Source organism: Sinocyclocheilus grahami, unplaced genomic scaffold (genome assembly GCF_001515645.1).
Source record: "Sinocyclocheilus grahami isolate Dianchi unplaced genomic scaffold, SAMN03320097.WGS_v1.1 scaffold6.1, whole genome shotgun sequence".
NCBI lineage: Eukaryota > Metazoa > Chordata > Actinopteri > Cypriniformes > Cyprinidae > Sinocyclocheilus > Sinocyclocheilus grahami.
This window is the reverse complement of record NW_015505185.1, coordinates 2,158,030-2,178,947: the sequence shown is the minus strand read 5'-3', so window position 1 is coordinate 2,178,947 and position 20,918 is coordinate 2,158,030. Positions and strand designations below refer to the sequence as shown.

Here is a 20,918-nt window from a genome sequence, read left to right as displayed (position 1 = left end):
GTGTAAGCTTCATACTTCTACATCACTCTTGTCAACGTAGTCCATAAATGCAATAAAAATGATCTTGACTTTAGCTTTATCTGGCGGCGTTGTCCCCCACTCTACCCTAAATGTAATAAATTCAGTTCCGTCTGAAGAAGACTGGTGGCAGCAAAGTCTGAGCGAATCACGTCACACTGTTTTGGCCCGCTGTCGCCGCCGTTCGGTGAGCTCGCGCTATTACCCCGCTTCTACACGCGCTTCATGGATATTCATGAGCGAGTGGGAAGGGCTGGTGTCGGGTTTCACTCCAGGAGGTTGAGAGCTTGCGTTGGAAGTGTGGATTCTAGAGTTGGATGCTGTTGTCGATGCTGACGGACTGATTTCATCCTGTCTGCTGCGCTCAGTTTGGAGGACAGAGCCCTTTTGAGGTGGCGCAGCGTATTTTGAACTTGACAACAACGGGAAAATACAGAAAACTGGAAATCTACTAGTGGAAGTTGCTGTGGTACGCGAAAGATAACTTGTAGGAAGATGGATATAATCTAAAAGCGATTTTTCTGAAACGACATTTAATTTTTGGCTGGTTCTACTGACGTTACGTTGGCACAGACCGGATCGCTATCACTGAAAAGCAAGAACAGATGAGTGTAAGTGTTTCATGGAAAAAGTGCGTCAGTGGCGTTAAACTACAACTTTATTCCCCATCATGCCGAGACGCGGCAAACTACAACGCTTCCATCGCAGTCAACTCGCGCGCTTATGGCAAGCTGTTTTAACATTTATTCGTTAAAACTGACGTGTCTATTTTAGAGGTCTGCACAGGCTTTAAACTGAAGCCCGAACCCGACCCGTACCCGAGATCGTCTGACCCAGCCCGACCCGAGCGGCACAGTTCAATTTAGAGCCCGAACCCGAAATCTAAAAAAAAAATGCTGTATTTCACGACTGCATGCAACGGTCAGTAAACAAATACATGTAAAGAAACAGAATCTTTAAGGCTCGGCCAGTTCACAAGGCAAGAGAAAAAACACTTACCAGTTATGAAAGTTTATGAACATTAGGTGCCTCGGTCACATAAATTCTGCCGTGTTTTTGAATGGTTGTATACGTCAAGACGATAATTCTTCCATCGTGCAAATTATGGTCATTTTCGTCAGTTAAGGCTCGTTAGCATTCGGCCTGCTTTAAATCAGACACAGAGATGCAGTGCGGTAAGATCGCATTTATTTGAATTAATTAATTATATCATTTATTTGAATTAGCGAGAGAGAGGGATGAAAGTTGCGTGTGTGAACCTGCATCTGCACGCCTCTCTCTACAAGCAATGAGGCTTAGTTCCTTAAAAAACGTGATTTTACCCCCTCATTGCAGAGAAATATAAAGTTGCGAGTCAGTAGCCTGTCGAAGCTATTTAACTAATAAAAGTTTCCGTGCTGTGTTGTCGTGTGCTATAATGTGTGTGCGTGCGTCTATGAAAGCAGCGTAGCCTAGGCTACTGCATATAGTTTTAGTTTAGCTATAAACCCGAGCCCGACCCGAACCCGAAGCTATTCATTAAACATTAACCCGAACCCGACCCGAAACCCGAAAGTATTTTGGGCTCTGGTCGGGTAGCAGACCTCTAGTCTATTTTGATGTTAGTAGTACTTATATTTGGTCTAGTAATTAATACTTTAATAAGCCTAACTTGGATCACTTGGATATTTGTATTCCTTTATAATGATTACATATTAAATAATACATTGCAGTTTTAAATAAAGCAACTGTAATAATGAGATTACAAAAAATATGTACAATTGGGATAGACCATAGTGTGTGAAAAATATGTACTTGTATAGAAGTATATAGCCTAGATAGTTAGAATAGATAACTAAACAACAAGACCTGTTAATCATTGCTGGTAAAACTGAAATGGGAAACATGAACAATTGGAATACATTATTAGTACAAATATTTACAAAGTTATTTGTCACTGTTGGGTTACTTATTAGTCGTTAAAACATTAGTAACATAGTAACAGTTGCTAGTTTGTTTTTAGGAATAAATGTATATAAAGCTTGCCATAGTCGTTTGCAGAAATACTTGGACTAGAATGGAAGCATAATGTCAGATTTGATCACTATGCATGCTGGGTAGCTTTAATATACAGAAAATAAATTTAGAATTTCTCATTTCAGTAAACACTGAAATTACTGCACTTATTGATCACTTATCTAGCTAAGAAGCCCACAGACATGCACTATGTAGTGTTTCATGTGCAATCCAAAGCTGAGATGAAACCATTGAGATATCAGGGAGAAGTTGTGATTCAAACTTGAGTGCATTGTTTCTTAGTCACAGTTTAAATTTGGATTCAATGCATCAAGTTAGTTGTTTGCATCTGTAGTTTAGTGCAGTTTGTGTGCACTCTACAGTATGATATGAATTGATTTATGATGGTTATTGTAAACATTCTGAAGTGGAAGTGCATGCATTGTTGTTTGTTTCTGGTGGATGTGGTAGAAATGGATGTTAGGCAACTCTAAAAAAATGTTTACTGGAATGAATCAGACCTACACCATGCTGTTTGTAATAAATCAATGCAATTAACCAGACAGTGTCAAAATGCAGCTGATATTGACATCAATACTAAATTTGAAGTTAGGAGCTATTGTATTTCCTAACCATGACTCACAAGACACATTAGAAGTCTATTGGTTCAGAGATATGTGGTGGTTCACTGTGCTTGCAACTGCTGCAGTTTAACCACTGAGCTCCAGTTATTTGTATATTCTGCACTGCTGTTTTTAATCTAGCCTGGTATTGGTGTAACCCTTGTGCAGGCCACAAAAGCCTCCTCAACGATTCTTTTCATTGAGGGGGTGATGTGTATTGCATAACTTTAGTTCTTTGCTTTTGAAAATGAATCTGAGAAAACACAATATACCAGCTGTGGCAGCCTTTAAAAACTTTGAGAGGTGGGCTTTATAAATCTAGACCTCCAGTATTATAGAAAACGGAAGGTTACTTATTAAACCCTACAAAATTATTGTATCTGATTTCAAATACAACAAATAAAAGCGTTGTATCCGCTTTGCAACATTTCCAATTAAATTGCTGTTTTAATGTATTTATTAATGTCACCCACAGCCTGACCTTTCTTGGCTGGTGTATCTCAGATGATATTTTTGGCAACGTGTTGCACCTCAGAGGAAATCAGTTGCAGAATAACAGGGGCAGATGTCCAGTGGTCATTTATTTAACTTTCTTGACACGCCAGAGCATATAGATTTTCTCTCCTTGCAAGACATTCCTCTTAAATTGGTTCATCAGTGGAATTCTTTTGTTAGCCATAGAGAAGTGCTGTGCTTTTGTGTTGGTGACTGGCCGGGTTTCATCCAGACCACATTCCAAATCTCCCTGAGGATGACAATAATTAATATTCATTAAGATAATAAGGTTGTTTTCACTCATTCAGCTCAGTTGACTTCCATTTGTCTGGTTCGTTGGTTGCCATAGTGCGATACCGCAGTAATTTAGCTACTGTTTATTAGAATATAAAGTACCGCCCATCATCGCCCGTTTGCTGAGCACCACATGTTCGCACTCCTTTTTGGGATAGATCCATAAGATTAGTGAGTCACATCCCGAGTTAATTCAAGTTCCAGTTTGTTCAGATGAAGTCATGAGCTTGAAAATGAACCATGTTCCTCACGCAAATAAGCAGACTGCGCTGGGTCGTTTATATTATGATGGTGTTTAAATAAGAACAACATGTTTGATTCGACAGCCACAACGAAACATTGAGAATCTAATAAATCATAGATAAAACTAGGAGGCGGCTACATGCTAGACAGGAAGTGTAGTTGATTCTGGTGTGAGCCGAGCCGAAGAAAGGTTTAGAGCTTCAACCATTTTTTTATTAGTTACTGGACTGAGTGAAATTCATAAGGTTTGCAATGAAAATAGCCGCAGAATTGATGTCTGACCCTCAGACAGAGCAGAACCAGATCGAACGCCAAAGGGCTTTTAAGACATTCCAAAGATTATGTCACCAGACTCTCATCCCAGTGGACGATCAGTTAATTTCTCAGCTCCATCCCTGACCTCGGACCGCCTCGGGTGAACAGAGATCCATTCGGATGTTAGGAGGGAAAAAAAAAAAACGGGGTCGTTGCGGAGTCAGCCACTCACAACTTTACATCAGTCTTGAGCTCATCCTTTTGGCTTAGGCAAGGATTCTCTGATGATCAGACAGTTCCAGTACCTCTGCTGTGGTGTAGTTAAACCCATCCTTACAGGTCTCTGGTGGAGCACTAAAGCCGTATGCAGTTGCAGCATCTGGTCTCCAGAGTGGTGTACGGAGTGGACGGCAGAGATTGTATGCCAGAGGGCTGTTGCCCCTGCATATGCGTTTCTCATTAAGGTTCTGAAGGGAGGTTTGTCTGTACACATGTCTTGTAAAGCCATGTAGGGTCAGTGTGACCTCCTTCTTGTATTTACAGAAAAGGTGTAGGTTTGTATCCCACATGAACCATCACCTTTGTGCCTTTGGGTTATGCCTGCAAAAATTTAAGAAGTTATGCATGTTTGTTGCCCCTTGTGTATTCAATAATTATGTATTTGAAAGTATATAGTTATATACTTTATACAAATAATAAAAATAATAATATTATTTATGCTAATCATATTTTTATTATATTTTTATTTTTAATCACATCATTTTATTAAATTTTATAGGTTTTTATAAATGTATTTATTTTAATTTTTCATATTATTTTAGGTTTAGGGTTTGGGTAAGGGGTTGTGATTTATGGTTAGGTTTAGGTTTCATAGGTCTCCCTTAGGAGAATCAAGTTACACTCATTACAAATGTCATTATCATTATCCCATTTATGTTTAAGTAACATTTCGAATAATTCATGGTTGTCATGTTTTCTGCACTGATTTGGGGGTTATAAAAGTGCGCAACTCAACTATGCCATCTCTTATGAGTTATTATGGCTTCTCATTATTGCCTAGACCGTTTCCAATGCATTGTCATTGAATATTCCTTTTCATCCTGAAATGTTTTTGGAAGTAAAATGGTTCGTGAACATTGTTTCTTCTTGACTCTTGAATTCTACAGATTTGCCCTGATCTGTTCTGACCTTGTATTTTGTGGATGTCAATCAAAAAGACAAAGATTTAGCTTTAGATGGTACATAAACATAAAATGGATAACTGTCAAAGTAGCATTTGTTATAGGTGTAACTTGAATCTCCTGAGGGACAGAGGAAGACAAAATACTGCAGCTATGGCTTGTACGTCTCAGTCTGATATGGATTTGTTTGACTGTGGGGGCAACAACTCAAATATACGGTTCTCTATAGCAACAGGCATACCGGACATGATACCTCTCTTTGAAACAATCTGCAAATGGGATGGTACAGTCTGTGTTCAGTTAAAACTACACACGGTGAATTTCATAAACCCTGTACTGAACTCGTCCACTCGTTGCTGCCAGATGTTTCCAATTTCGCACCGTAACTGAAGCTGTATCAGCTGGTGTCATGTTCAAAGGACCGAGCAGCACGTGTGGTTCTTTGTTTTGTTCAGCGCGCAGACCTCCTTCCACAAACACACTCAGCAGGTTGGAGGGTGTGGGAAAAAGATAGTCCCCTGAAGCCGGTGTTATTCAAATCTTCCCAGATAGTGACGTAGATATGTGGGGGCGTGTTAGAACGAGCTCTTGGATTTGAGACTTTAATCTTTGCAACTTTACAGATCTTTATGCACCAAGAGGTTGTAACACTCCAAAGAGAAAGGAAAAATTGAAATCGCATCATATGACCCCTTTAAGGGTATTTAAGTATTTGTAAGGAATAGATATTTGGAGTAATTTAAAAAGATAATTTTTAATGATAAATTGAAAACAATTCTTGCTGATGTGTTTACATTCACTGTTTAGTGGCTTTTTAGTTTTTAGAGCTGAAATAGGTGCATATGTGTGGTCATTTTCTTTTTAAATACCACTGAAAAAAAACATACAAGTCATTTGAACAACCAGTCAGGAACTACATTGATTTAAGTCTCACAGTTAGTTGTAAGTTGCACGTGTTTGATTCATTAAAAAGAACTGGTTTATAAGAGTCATTTGCTCAGGAACTGGACTGCACTAGTGAGAAGAATCGACTCATTAGATTCATTTGTTTTTGAATCAGACTACACTGGCTGTGCTGTATTTTTTGATTAATTCATTTGGTAGTCGGTTCTGGTATTTATTTATTTATCTATTAATTTTTTTTAATGGAACTGCTTCTGAATAAGAATTGGTTCTCAGTTTCCAACTGTAGTTATAAGGCTCAGTGTGTGGTTGGTGTTTGCAGATCTTCATGATACTCCATTATTGTAGATAAGTGCTTCAACATGAAGCCTCTCTTGCCAAGTCTCACTGGATCTCAGAGTGAGTGAATTGCTCAAACAAGCAGAAGTTGTATTGAAATTGATCACGATTGGCCAGGTTGGTTGTTTTCCTGGATTTCTTTCCGTTATCTTGTAAAAGCAAAAAATTTTAGGAAAACAATCCCAGTGTGACAGCATGTTTGCTTGAGATCAAATGATAGTCATCGTGAAGTTAATTTGGCCCAGCACAAAACATCCTTTAAAATGGAAATATTTGAGTTGCCCAATGTTGAGATTGATGGTGTTACTTTATGGCTGCTTAGGGTTTCTTTTAAGGTCTTTTTGGCTTTCAGGGCCTTTTCTCACTCATCATTTACACTGAAGGGGCCAGTATATTGTCTTTACCTCATCCACCCTCTCAATCTAACCGAAATGAACTTTAGAAAAAACATAATTCTTTAAAGCCGTGTTTGCAGTCAGTACAGTATTCCAGTGCGAGTGTTGTTTGAGGTGTCGTGAGCGACGTGGACGTCTTCCACTGGTTGGGAAAGCATTTTGGACATCGAGTGATAGATGATCAGCATTGGTCTGGCCAGCTGTGGTTGTTTTCATCCCCAGCGTCTTGGCCAGAGTGGTTTCAGTGTTTAACAGAGCAGCTTCTTTGGGATTGTTTAGCTCCAGATTTTGTGCTCTGTCAGATCTTTGGAACCGTTGTGTGGAATGGAGTTTCTGGCTAATGGAGGAAGGCAGCAACACTTGCTCAGAAATATTAGTGGTCACATACCCACAAATCTGCTATCTTCTCCTTTTGTAATGGAACTGCCCTGAGGTGCTTGGAATCAGCAGGTGTGAACAGCTTGGAGACCATTATTAAGTGTTATTGAGGGAATGCTTTAAATTAAATAGGGCAGTTTTCATTTCATCTGTGTCAGACTTTGTCAAGGGATAGACTGTGCTTTGCACACCAAGAGTTTTCTTTTTTTCTTCAAATGGGCCATTTTCTATAATTAAACCACAAGCCCTTTGTTGTATTAAGTGGTCTGGGTTAAACACATGACCCAGAGTGTTGGAAAGATGCCCAAAGATGGAAAGTCAGAAACAGCGATATAACACTTTTCAACATGCTCTTATAAAATTAGAAGAATCATAAGATATATGACCAACGTCTTGACCTAATTTGATCGGTATGAACTCCACTTTATAAATATATGGTTTATGAATAATATGGTATAGTTACAACCCTTTTATATTTAGCTGGAATCCAAGAGTATTTCTCTTCATGCCATGTAGTTTAACGAGGCATTAAATGCAAGAAAAAGAAACTTATCTTGGACAAAATAGCAGTTGTCTAGGTTCGTTTGCCGTGGTACATGTCCAGCTCTTTGGAGGTCGGTTTAAGTCATTAGTAAAAGTGGCAGTGCCCGTTGAACACATCTGCGCAACTTTGTTTCAGCCTTTGACAAAGTCTGGGACATTGCCTCAATGTCTGGAGAACCAATCATAATATTTTTGTTCACAGTAAAATTTTTAATCTTAAAACCTCAATGAGCAGTTTAAGAAGGCTTATAGTATGTTTAAAATTATATTTTGATATAAATGTAATTTATATTGTTTAATATTATAAAATATAAATCATAATTATAATTAATTTAAATTAATTATAATTCTATAAAATATATTTCTATATTTTTTGAATTTTTGTTGTATTTTTGTTTTGAAATCTCACAATATAAATGTATAATATATAATGTGTGTGTGTGTGTGTGTGTGTGTGTATACACACTTATGGGCGTCATGTATTTGGAAGCTTTACTTTCGAGAAGAAGTGTTTGGTACACAATCTACGTTGGAGGTATTGTGTGTGGGTGTGTGTGCCTGTACTTTCTTAAACATATGAGAGTGTTCCTGCTTGTGTGTGTGTGTTTCTCCGTCCCTGTGATGCTGACAGACTGAAATTAGCTTTGGATTCCCATATGCACAGGGCAGGCTTCCAGCAGACCCCAATTACAATGCAGCAAAGCCAGAGAGGGTGCAGGGCAGACTGTGTGGAGCCCTCCTGGTCTGCTCCCTCGCTCAGGCACACACACACACACTGTCACTACCACAGACTTGACAGACTACCGCAATGAGGCGCACAGCACGCACAGATCTGACTCACACACACAGGCGCTTACACACACTTTTATGTGGACACCTGCATCATCAGACTCATTCACACACATTTTAGATTAACCACATGTGCAGCTGTGCGCAAGATTCAACACCACCAGTCACTCTGGAGTTAATCGAGTTAAACCTACGGACGCATTGAGACATACTTACCTACTTAAAACAAATAACCTGTGGGGTAGAAAGTGAAAAAAGTAGAGGGGGAAATATATATATAGCTGTAGTCCACCACCGGAGGGAGCCTCTCTGATTCCTACAGTATGACAGAGCAAAAGTATTTCTTGTGATTCTGTTTTTATTTACTTTATGAAAACATGTGAAATCCTGTGGTCAATTGTATAGAACTTTATTGTGAAGTCATTTTTCTTTCACAGTGATTGAGAATGACATGATTATTTCCCTTGGCCTGAAATTGATTTTGTGGCTTTTCGTAGTAATGCAGACGGTGACAGGCTCATCTTAGAACTGCTCATGTCTTCATTTTGTCTTCAGTCCTTGGTTAAGACTTAGGCTTAAATTGTCAGAAAAACATGTGTGAGTCGCAGTATGTGCAGGACTCAGCAATTAAGCCATATATACATTGCTATTAAAAAAAAAAGTTTTAAGTAAAAACATTTAAAAAAAAAATGTATACATTTTTTTAAAAATGATGATTGCTTTAAATTCATATACTCATTTTCTTGGAAAATTACATTGCATACAGTCCATTCTGTTTAAATCTGTTTCTGTGTTTAAATCTAAGTGGCACTGGCAGTCTCTATCTAGCTTACTTAAAAAAAAAAATGCTATAAAGGGGATCAGTGTTGATTTACTGTGTTGTTTGTTGATCCCCTTTATAGCACATTTTTAAATTAAGAGATTTAGTCAAATGTGAGGTTCAGTTGTCCCTTTGCATGTGAATTACAATTTTCCTGTAATTCTTTTATTCCAAAAAGGGAACCAGAAAACCCACGCAATTCATAATATCTCAGATAATAAGCTCTCTCATAACTTGACAGGAATTTAAAGGATATTTTTGTTAATGGGCAAAAACTATGACTTAAATCTAAGTGGCACTGGCAATCTCTATCTAGCTTACTTTTAAAAATGTGCTATAAAGGGGATCAATGTTGATTTACAGTGTTGTTTCAAGAGATTTAGTCAAAGGCAGAGTCAAATGTGAGGTTCAGTTGTCCCTTTGCATGTGAATTACAATTTTCCTGTAATGCTTTTATTCCAAAAAGGGAACCAGAAAACCACGCAATTCATAATATCTTGGATAATAAGCTCTCTCATAACTTTCAATCTTTCATCTCCTTTCTGCTTTGCAGATCCTTCATACTTGAGTAGCTGGGCTGGATGAGTCAAGTTCTTCTAACAAGCATACGTAAATATTTAAGATCCCGTCTTACAGAATGTTTATAATTCATTTGGACCTAGAAAAGGGCCTAATCCAGGAATCATAATTTCAACAATAAGGTCGTCATAGTTTGCAGGTCCACAAGCTGCAATTTTATGGATGAGGAATTGCTAATTTAAAAAGGAGCTGGAGAAACACTCAGAGGAGACCTTTGTGGTTTTAATATATAAGAATTGGCCCACCAGCGTTTTTCTAGCTTCATTTTGGGCATTAGTATTGGCATTAATATACGACAGGGTTAATACTCAGTTGGCTTTAAAGGGTCCTCTTGGCTCTCTTTTGCATCAGTGTGGGCTGCAGTTGAATAGTTTTACTAAAAAAGGGGGGTCATGTTAGCCACAGTCTCTATTTTAGGCTCCTGTCCATCATTGCACAGATATTCTTCTGTAGGAGAACATTCCTTAAGTTTACACCCCAAAAGAAATGGGAGTTGAAGGGAAAATTAAGTATTTTAAGTTTGTATCTCTCTAACAAACATGCCAACATTAACTAAAATAATCATCATGACAGGAATTGAAAGGATATTTTTGTTAAAGGGCAACAACTATGACTAAAACAATCAGACAAAAAGACTATAAGACCTTTTTGGGACGTGTCTAACCACTTAGAGGTTTTTTTCATTTTAGTACAGTGAAGCTTCTCGTTTTAATTATAGCAATAATATCTTGACTTATTAGCTGACATTAAAATGCAGGTACCACATGTGTGCACATGGTGTGCTGCTGCTTTATTAAAGGGTGAACTCATGCAACATGTGGAAAGCCACTTAAGCATTCTTGTCATAACTGTAACTGAGCCTGCTTGTGTAATCCATCTTTTTGTAATGCATGCTTTTTTAGATTTTTGGATTATGTCGAACCACTTTCTGTTAGTTCACTTATGCTTGTTTCTCTAACTAATGCCATTTTCCATTTGTCCTGTCAGGTTTTGTAAGAAGAATATTCAATGAATAGTAAAGGAAGGACGATTATGGATCCGTTGCATCAAAACAGGGCTTGGTGGTGGATATTGGTGATCCTCTATGTGGTGCTACAACTCATGACCATCCACTCATCCATGGTGCCAGGAACGTTGCAGCTCCAGCTAGATGAGGAACAGCCAGCAGGAACTGTAGTAGGTGACATTAGTGCTGGCCTCCCACCTGACATGACTGCAACCCATTATTTCATCTCAGATCATCAGGGTACAGGTGTCGGCACCGATCTGGACATCGATGAGAGTACAGGGATCATAAAAACCGCAAAGGTCTTGGACCGGGAAGTACGGGACCGTTACAGCTTCATAGCAGTCACCATAACCGGAATAACCGTAGAAGTCACCATCTTAGTTAATGACATCAACGACTACGCTCCAGTGTTCCCAAGAAAAAGAGGCATGTTTAAGATTCCAGAACAGACAACCATTGGCACCAAGTTTCCTCTTGAGCCTGCTTTGGATGCAGATGAGGACCAGCTCACTACGCAAGGCTACATCATAACGGATGGAAATGTAGGACAAGCTTTTCTTCTTGAAACCAAACGAGGATCCAACAAAGTGCTCTACTTGGATTTGGTAGTCAATGCAGTTTTGGACAGAGAGACCAGATCTTCGTACACTCTACTCTTGGAAGCATTTGATGGTGGTTCACCCAAGAGGACTGGACAAATGATCCTGGATTTGATTGTGCAGGACATCAATGACAACGCCCCAGTCTTCAACCAGAGTCGCTACCATGCAGTGATCTCAGAGAACCTTCAACCTGGGAACAATATACTGCAGGTGTTTGCTTCAGATGCTGATGAAGGTGACAATGGGTTGGTGCTCTACGACATCAACAGGAGACAGAGTGATCCTGATCGCTACTTTGTCATTGACACTCGAACTGGAGTTATCACTCTGAACAAGCCTTTGGATTTCGAGATGAGAAGAGTTCACGAGCTTGTGGTACAGGCTCGGGACAATGCCAGTCAACCAGAGGTCACCAATGCTTTTGTGACCATCCAGGTGCGAGACTACAATGACAACCAGCCCACCATGACCATCATCTTCCTCAGTGAGGATGGTTCTCCACGCATCTCTGAAGGAGTGCAGCCTGGCCAGTACGTGGCAAGGATTTCGGTCACGGACCCTGATTATGGAGAATATGCCAATGTGAATGTGTCTTTGGAAGGGGGTGATGGAAAGTTTGCTTTGACCACCAAAGACAGTATCATCTATCTCATCTGCGTAGATCAGATCCTTGATCGTGAAGAGCAAGACCATTATGAACTCAGAGTCTTGGCCACAGATTCTGGCACTCCTCCATTACGGGCAGAGTCTTCATTTACCATTCAGGTCACGGATGTTAACGACAACCCGCCTTTGTTTGACCAGCCAGAATACACCCAGGTTATTCCAGAGGTTGCCTTTCCGGGAAGTTTTGTTGTACAGGTTACAGCACGGGACAAAGACCAGGGACCCAACGGAGATGTTCAGTACAGCATCCTACAGAATGAAGAAACTCATTCAGACTGGTTCAGTGTTGACGCAGTCACTGGTATCGTCACCACCTTGACCCAGCTTGATTACGAAACGGACCCTATGCCGAGTGTAACTGTGGTTGCTGCCGACAGGGGTCGACCACCTTTATCTTCTACAGCTGTGGTCAAAGTGATCCTACAGGATATTAATGATAATGAACCTGTGTTTGGCAGCAAGTTCTACAATGCATCCATTAAGGAGAACACCGCAGCAGGGACCTGTTTCATGGAGGTAAGACTATTATTTCTTTGTCTGGAAAATGCTGATTTTGTATTATACTGGTTAGTATGCACATTTCTGGGGGTTTTGGGCATGAAGTGTGTGAAAACCCCAATGCAGAATGACTGTATATTTAAGACAGATTGTTAGAGAGCGCTTTTCAAGTGTGTAAACTGAGTAAATGGAAACAGTCATTTTAGGAAATTAACCTGGAAACCAGCATGATGAATTGTAAGATATTGGGGAGCGAGCTTAAGTAAGCTTTGTTTAGATTGGACTGCTTCAGTTGGGAGTTACTCACTCTCCTCAGGCTGTGGGGGATTGTTTTTTACTAGCTGTTTTTACTTACATCTCTATGTAGGACGAGAAATGACTTAAGTATAAATAAATAAATGAATAAATAAATACATAAATGCAGAAATAAATAAATGTAGAAATACATAAATAAATGAAGAAATAAATATAGAAATACATAAATAAGTAAATGAAGAAATAAAGGAATAAATAAATAATTAAATGCTGAAATAAATAAATTAATAAATGTAGAAATACATAAATAAATAAATAATTAAGTAAATTAATGCAGATATGCATAAATGAATGAATAAATGATTGTCAAAAGTGTCATTTTTATTTGTGCTATTTTTGTACCATTTGTGTTATACTACATTTTTATTTCTAAATTTATTTATGTATTTCTACATGTATTTATGTATTTCTACATTTATTTATTTGTACATTTATTTATGCATTTCTACATTTATTTATTTCTGAGTCCGTATGTTAATAAGGTAGGCGGTCCTAACCTCTCTCAGTGCAGGATTGGTTAAACAGGATCGTTATTGTTACGGCTGTACTACTGTGGATACTAGTTCTGTTAAATATGGCGGGTTTTTTAAGTACCATTGCTAATGATTTGCGTTTAACACTAGAACTACTGGAAATCTATAACTACTAGAATGGCCATAGCGGTCATTCTGACCTTTCATACTAGACTGAACTGAATGCCATTTTTGTCATATCATATTTATATTCAAAGCTTCTTTTGAGGTTTTACAATGAAGCTTTGAATGTCTGTCGTACACTTGTGGTATGGGTGCTAGGAGAGGTCAAAATAGATGTAAAGACGCTGTCATAACACCGTTTCCTTTATATTGCTGATATTTTCAATAGATTGCTGTTCACTGTGACCCAAAATATGTCTGCATAAAACGTAAAAAGACCATAAAGTGACATCAGAATATGTTTTTATATATTTTATAAACATTTATAAAATCTTTCCATTAAGTTCTGATTTAAGTTAAATCTACTGTACAAATTTTGTATAAATTAAAGGCAAATCACTCCAAAAATCAATGTGCATTCTAGCAGATGCACCATTACCAATTTTCAAACACTCATAAAAACCTTTTCTTTATAGGTTTGCTCATTCTTTTAATTGATTCCTGTTCACAGTGACACTGACTATTGCTGTATTAATTTTCAAGTCATTTTACTTTACAACTTTGGAGAAATTTAAAGGCAAATTCACCCCAAAGTGCATTCTAGCACTTACATCTTGTCCCATTTTCAAACACTCTTTCCTTCATAAAAAAATCTTTCCTTCATAGGTTTGCTCAAAAAGTTTTTGTTTACATAATATATGTGTGTATACTGTGTATATTTATTATGCAAATAAAAACACATGCATGTATAGATTTAAGAAAAATATGTTATGTTTATATATGTCATGATGGAAAATAGCAATAAATAAATATTGTCGCTTTATGGTCTTTTAAGGGTTAAATTATGTTTTATGCAGACATATTTTGGGTCACAGTGAACAGCAATCTATTGAAAATATCAGCAAAAGTATAAAGGAAATGGCGTTATGACCGCGTCTTAAAGTCCATTTTGACCGCTTCCAGCACCCATACCGTAAGTACGTGATTATACGTGCAAGACAAAAAAAGAGCAGCTGGCTTGACTGTGTACTTTCAAGATGCGGCTGGCTTGACCGCAGTTAAAGGGGTCATATGATGCGATTTCAAGTTTTCCTTTCTCTTTGGAGTGTTACAAGCTGTTCGTGAATAAAGTTGCAAAGACTAAAGCGTCAAACCCAAAGAGATATTCTTTATAAAATTTAAGACTCGTCCACGCCCTCCTAAAACACCTCACTCAAACACGCCCCCACATGTCTACGTCACGATGTGGGAAGATGCTGTGTGTTTCGTTGTGAAACTACTTTGTTTGGCCTTCCAAAAGAGGACACGACTAGAAATCAGTGGTTAAGTTGTATTTACAACCCTGTTCCAGAACAGTTCAACCCAAATATTCAGATGTATGCAGCACATTTTATGGAGGACTGTTTCCTGATCCTGGTAGAGTAGACTACAATGCCAGCTGTTCTGACTCACAGACTGTAAGTAAGTTTTCATATTTAAAGGATTTGCCACTGACGATTCAAACGCAAGTTTTGAGCAGTGTAGAGTAGCGTTTGTAGTTTGTTGTTTCTCCGATCACAAATGCAGACATGGTTTTATGTTTACGTGGCGCGATGCAACGCAACGCGTAAAAATACAGTCTATTATTTACATTATAATCAGTAATTATGTCCCCACTAAATGTCCCCGTTTATAATGGGTTTTAATGTTTTTGTCTCGTCGCTCCGGGACACACAGCATCACAGTATGGTAAGGGGTGTAACATTTCCGTCACACGCTTGAGGTATTCGGCCAATCACAATGCACTGGATAGCTGGCCAATCAGAGCACACCTCGCTTTTCAGACCGATGAGCTTTGTAAAAATCGACGAGTTTCAGAAAGGCGGGGCATAGAGGAGAAACAATAATGTACAGTATGTGGAAAATAATGTAAGGTTTTTTTAACCTTAAACCGCATAAACACATTTCATTACACCAAATGCATGAAATAATGTTCTTTTTAGCAACATCATAGGACCCCTTTAATAAATTTAGCAAGCTAACTAGGCTAATTGCTATCTCGTGTTCATTCCTAACAGAAAGGTTGTTCTGACTGGTTTGCCTAATTGACCAATCCTGTATTGAGAGAGGTTAGGACCGCCTACCTTATTAACATACGGACATAGAAATACAGAAATAAATAAATTTAGAAATGCATAAATAAATGTAGAAATACAGAAATGTCGAAATAAATGTAGTATAACACAAATAGTACAAAAATAGCACAATTAAAAATTACACCTGACTAAATCATTTATTCATTCATTTATGCATATCTGCATTTATTTATTTCAGCATTTAATTATTTATTTATTCATTTATTTATGTATTTCTACATTTATGTATTTCTTTATTTCAGCATTTAATTAATTAATTTATTTCTACATTTATTTATTTATTCATTTATTTATTTGTGTATTTCTACATTTATTTATTTATTTATTTCTGCATTTATGTATTTATTCATTTATTTATACTTAAGTCATTTCTCGTCCTCCATACACCTCACGATGGTTTTCATTGTAGTGCAGAAGGTGTTGCAGATGAGACTTTTCACTAGGGAAATTAATCATAAATAATTAAGCATTTCTGGCTGCAGTTCCTCTTGATGATTATTTTTTTAAAGGTTCCATTAGTGATTCTTTTATTTATTTATTTTTTATTAAATATTAAGTTAAATATTAAATATAAAAATATTTCTGGCAAAAAATTATTCCATTGCAAGATAATGAGTCAGTTTGACTATGCTGGTTGCGCTGTATGTGTTTGATTCACTACAGTGAACCAAATCATTAGAGTCATTTGTTCTGTAATTGGACTAGCCTTACTCTCTGTTTCAAGCTGTAGATTCAGTAGGTGTTGTGATGTCACTGAACAAGTAGTGTAGGAAACTCTGCCAGATTACTTTAGTATGGTATTCTGTCTGCATTTGTGGATGAACGTCTTTTGGTTCTAGTATTTACAAAGAAACGGTTCTAGATTCATAACCTTACTTTTCATTTGAAAAAGTGTGAGAGGTCAGTTGAGGTTGCACTTTGGTCTCATCTGGCCTTGAATTCATAGTCCCTGTTGTCTGCTGACTATAAAAGACACAAACTTTTTTTTTGTTCTCTGGGTTTTATCAGTGTCTGTACAGGGACTTCAAAGTGTTTTTCTAATAAGTTTCTCCACAGGCAAATTCAGAGCTCGTAATACATTTCCTAGTAAATCAAAACGTGTAATTTCACATGGTCACATATCAAATGAAGGCACATTAATGCTTTCTCTGTGGTGGATTTGTGCTGGCGGGGGTTGAGACACACTCCAGCGAGCTGACAGAGGGCCCAGCAGACGGGAACTTGGCCCTGGGGTTTCTCCGGAGAGAGGGAGGATCGTGCCTGGGAGAGGTTTTGGGACTGGCTGACTCCTTTCTACTGTAGAGTGGGAATAGGAGCTGCACAGGGTCAAGTGGGAGGTCTGGGAGTAAAATTAGAAGTTTAAAGTGGTATTACTTAAGTTCGGAATTAGGAATCGGATCAGCAGCACTCGGGTCTACAAATCAAGTGCAAATCAAATCTGATCGAGTGGCTCCTGTCTTGCTGTCAGTTTCCATCCTCATTGAATGAGTGCTAATGGTTTACAGACAGTTGCCAAAAGACTTCAGTTTTCAACACGAGAACAATATAAGGAGTTACTAAGTCTATCCTTACAACCATCAAAGCGAACTTGCCAAGGATGAGGTCCAAACCAACTGTCTCTCAGGCTGTGGCATGAACGACTGCTGTAGATGGGAGCTGGCATGCCACTCAAGAGCAGTTGGGAGTTTGATGATGCACAGACTGCAGAAATCACTGCCAAATCCACATCCAAGCATCACAGCACGGCACTTGATGAGTTGCTTTTTTCCCTTCATCAGAGATCCCTGAGCGCAGAGTTCCCACTGCCTCCCTTTTTCTGAATCAAAGCTTCTGTCCAAATGCCATTACAATGGGGCTATTGTGATCATTCATTTAACATCTGAACTGGGCTTGATTTCATTTTTTCCAATGTATCCCTCACAGCGGAGCATGATTAGTTTAATGTGTACTGGCACTGCCGATTTACTACATTTTAGGTTTTGTCACTTTACTTGTGCGTCACTGCTGTTGGGCTGAGGAATAATTAACTGGGTTTTATTTTTCTTTTGGTGGAATTTCCACCCTTTGTAATGTGAAAACTAGTGACTATACCCAGTTTTATTTTAACCGTAAAGATGACATGCAAAAGACTTGTGGCATTGGAATCAAGGGTGTCTAAAATTATCAGACATGTTACTAAATTCTTATGACCATAACTCTGCTTTCAATTACTACACACTATTATTTATAAAGTGTAAAACTGAGTTAATTATCAGTCAATTTACTTTTCATTCGTTTATATGATATCATTGTTAGTTGTGGAGTTTTCTAGTTTCAGTATGGTTTTATTTAAGTTTTAGTATTTTAGCGCTGTCAAAGGTGTGTTAACTGGTATCATTCCATTTAAATTAAATTCAATTCAACTCAGTTTCTCAGCATAGTCTAGTGTTATTTGTATGTAGTGACTTTTTATTATCAATGGAGGCAAGTTGAAAAGATTTTGCTTTATAATATGATTTTTCCCAGTTATGCTAGTTTTTTGTTTTATTAATTTTCATTAGAGTTACACCGATTGTAATTTTCTTGGTCATTTCCGATTTCCAATTTTTTTTGTAAGTTTGACCTGCCGATAGCGATTTTTGCCGATTCTGATTTTCTATCTAAGAGCTATAATTGACAGCATACACAAACAAAACTTCTACTTTTTTTTCAATGCAAAAAATTATTTACATAATAAAATAAATTAAGCATTACAATTCCCCAATCTGGACTAAGTTGGGAAAAATGCAAGGATAAACCAAACTGTAGGTGGCGGCAAATTACTGTTTTAATGAGTGAGTCATTTATTCATTCATTCAACCGATTCATTCAAATGGCTGATTCATTTAGAAACGAGGCACGTGACTACTTTCTTTATGAATGGGTTACTGAATTATTGACTCACTCGATTCGTTCAAAAACGTGGATACATTTTGTAACAAAACACCGCTGTGTTGCTTGGAGACACACAACAGTTCTGCTGTGTGGCTTTGATTGGAACTATTTTCATCAGCAAAATTGAGCAAAAATTGTCAATACCGTGCCTAAAATGTCACTTAATTTACTGTTAAATTCAGTTTAAAAAAACGTATTGTTTATTGAACTACTATTGTAAAAAATCAGTGTCACATTGCAATTGTATTGATATTGGGGGAAACTTGGTTGTGTAATGTTGCTTACCTATATAATATATTATAAATATCCTTTTTTTTCTACCGTAGTATACATCTATAGCTTTCTGTGAATTACTTTGTGTGCTGTTGCACTCATTTGTTTTGATGTCTGCAGGAGTCTCTCTCACTCAGACAGCCTCATATGACATCAATACATTTGTCCTATCAGTATCTGTTTACTCTGAATGCAGTAAAATCAGAATCATTCTCATGCAAAAATATTTGGTGACAAAGTTTCAGTGCTTCACTAGTTATTTTTGTTATTGACGTTTTAATCAGGCTCCTTGTCCGGTCAGGCAACTAAAATCCTCTCTCACTTGCCTTTAAAAATCTACTTGTCCCAAACAAGTGTTAATCGAGCCCTGTGGTGGTTTCACTATTGTTTACTATGGCCATACACGTATTACAAATTGTGAAATTTGTGTCTTCTTCACTCACAGTGAAGAATGTCCACACTGACGACATGTTTACATGCGGATGTGAGCGTAGGTGTGAAGTCAAAATGGACCGATCATGTGGAGAACCGGCTGATTCTGGTCCCTGGCCAGTCGATCTGTGCATCTCTAATTTTCATGTAGAACATTTCTTAAGTTTTGTACTGTAATACTTGTTACAAAGTTGACAAACTTTTGTCAGCGGTCATTTAATCAGTTCAGGCCGTTTATTTAGTATGTAAGCAACGATCCCAGCTGGTATACCAAAGCCAAAATTTCTCTATTGATCCAACCCTGCTATTGTGTAATTATTAGAACCCTCTAAGCAGTCTGAGAGTTTGCAGATGAAAGGCTTCTCCTTGGTAGATGCACAAGAATGGCTTGAACTCAGCTGCTGTTTTGTCTCCTCTGCTAGGACACTTCACTTTTTAAGGCTACTATTCACAACACACTTCAACTGCGGTCTTGGACATGTTCACCACCGGGGTGACGAGCGTTTTTCACTCTGTGTGAGGCAGCTGCATAATTGGTACATTTAGTCAAGTCTCCCTTTTCTTAATGATTTGAATTGAGAGAACTGTGAAAAAGATGAAGTGTGGTTGCTCCACAGGTCTCCACAGCACAATAAGGCAGGAAAGGCCTTTGTCCTATTCAGAATCATTGAGGGCCCTGAACAATCATCTGTTAGCATAGTCTTGTTAGCATGGCATTCTATTTCTAAACCCTTTATTTGCCCCCCCCCCCCCACACACTCATCTTTGTGCTTGTTTGTGCTCTTTTTCTATGATATATAATGGGCTCCAGAAAACAGTACCGTTCTCATGCACAGTAGGGCTGGAGATAAATTGAATATTAAGGGTATATTAGCAGTAATTCTGCTAGCGTTATAAAATTAAGCAGTACTGTGAATGTTGCAATGATTTTAATGCGCTTTTTGTTTGGCCATTACGTTTCATAAAGATTAGTTGGGATAATTTCACAGTTGTTCTTTTCTTCCCAGCTTCGTGGGCAGTGCGTCGACATGTAGTGCCGCTACGCTTTGGGCGTCCTGTGTTCGAGTCCCAGCTCGCAGATCTTTCCCAATCCCGTTCCCCCTCTCTCTCTCCAACTTCGCTTCCTGTCTAACTACTGTCCTATGAAATAAAAGGCAAAAATAAATCTTAAAATTTTTTTTTTAATGTTTCAAGGAATAGATTAAGTGAATCACTGAATCAGTTTCTATGAATCAATTTTAGTGAATTGATTCCAAACTCTGATTCAACCTTTTGTTTTCATCATCGCTCACAAATTTGAATGGAAGTGTCTGTGTAGCATTTTTCACATCTCAAAATATTTTCATGAAGTACAGTGATAAATATTGCTTTTATATTTATAGTTATTCAATATTTTTCCTTGGGTTCTTTCAGTAAAATCACTGTGTAAAACATCTTTATTTTTATCTAGATTTTTACTTTTTTGAATCTTCTTAGCTACAGTGGCTGGTTGGAATTTAAATTTAAAATTATGGTTCTTCTTATTGAGAAAAAAGCAAGCCTGCATTTTAGATTATATATATATATATATGTATATATATATATATATAT

At 37.8% G+C, this 20,918-nt stretch overlaps 1 protein-coding gene across 1 annotated transcript in view; it reads left to right on the top strand.

Annotated features, from left to right (window-relative positions):
• The first annotated feature begins 287 nt into the window (after positions 1 to 287).
• dchs1a (dachsous cadherin-related 1a) overlaps positions 288 to 20,918 on the top strand; it is a 120,582-nt gene continuing 99,951 nt past the window's right edge. The window contains exons 1-2 of the mRNA XM_016274977.1: positions 288 to 629; positions 10,838 to 12,643. Of these exons, the coding sequence (XP_016130463.1) occupies positions 10,859 to 12,643 (1,785 nt within the window). The 5' untranslated portion in view covers positions 288 to 629; positions 10,838 to 10,858. The remainder of the gene's footprint in view (positions 630 to 10,837; positions 12,644 to 20,918) is intronic.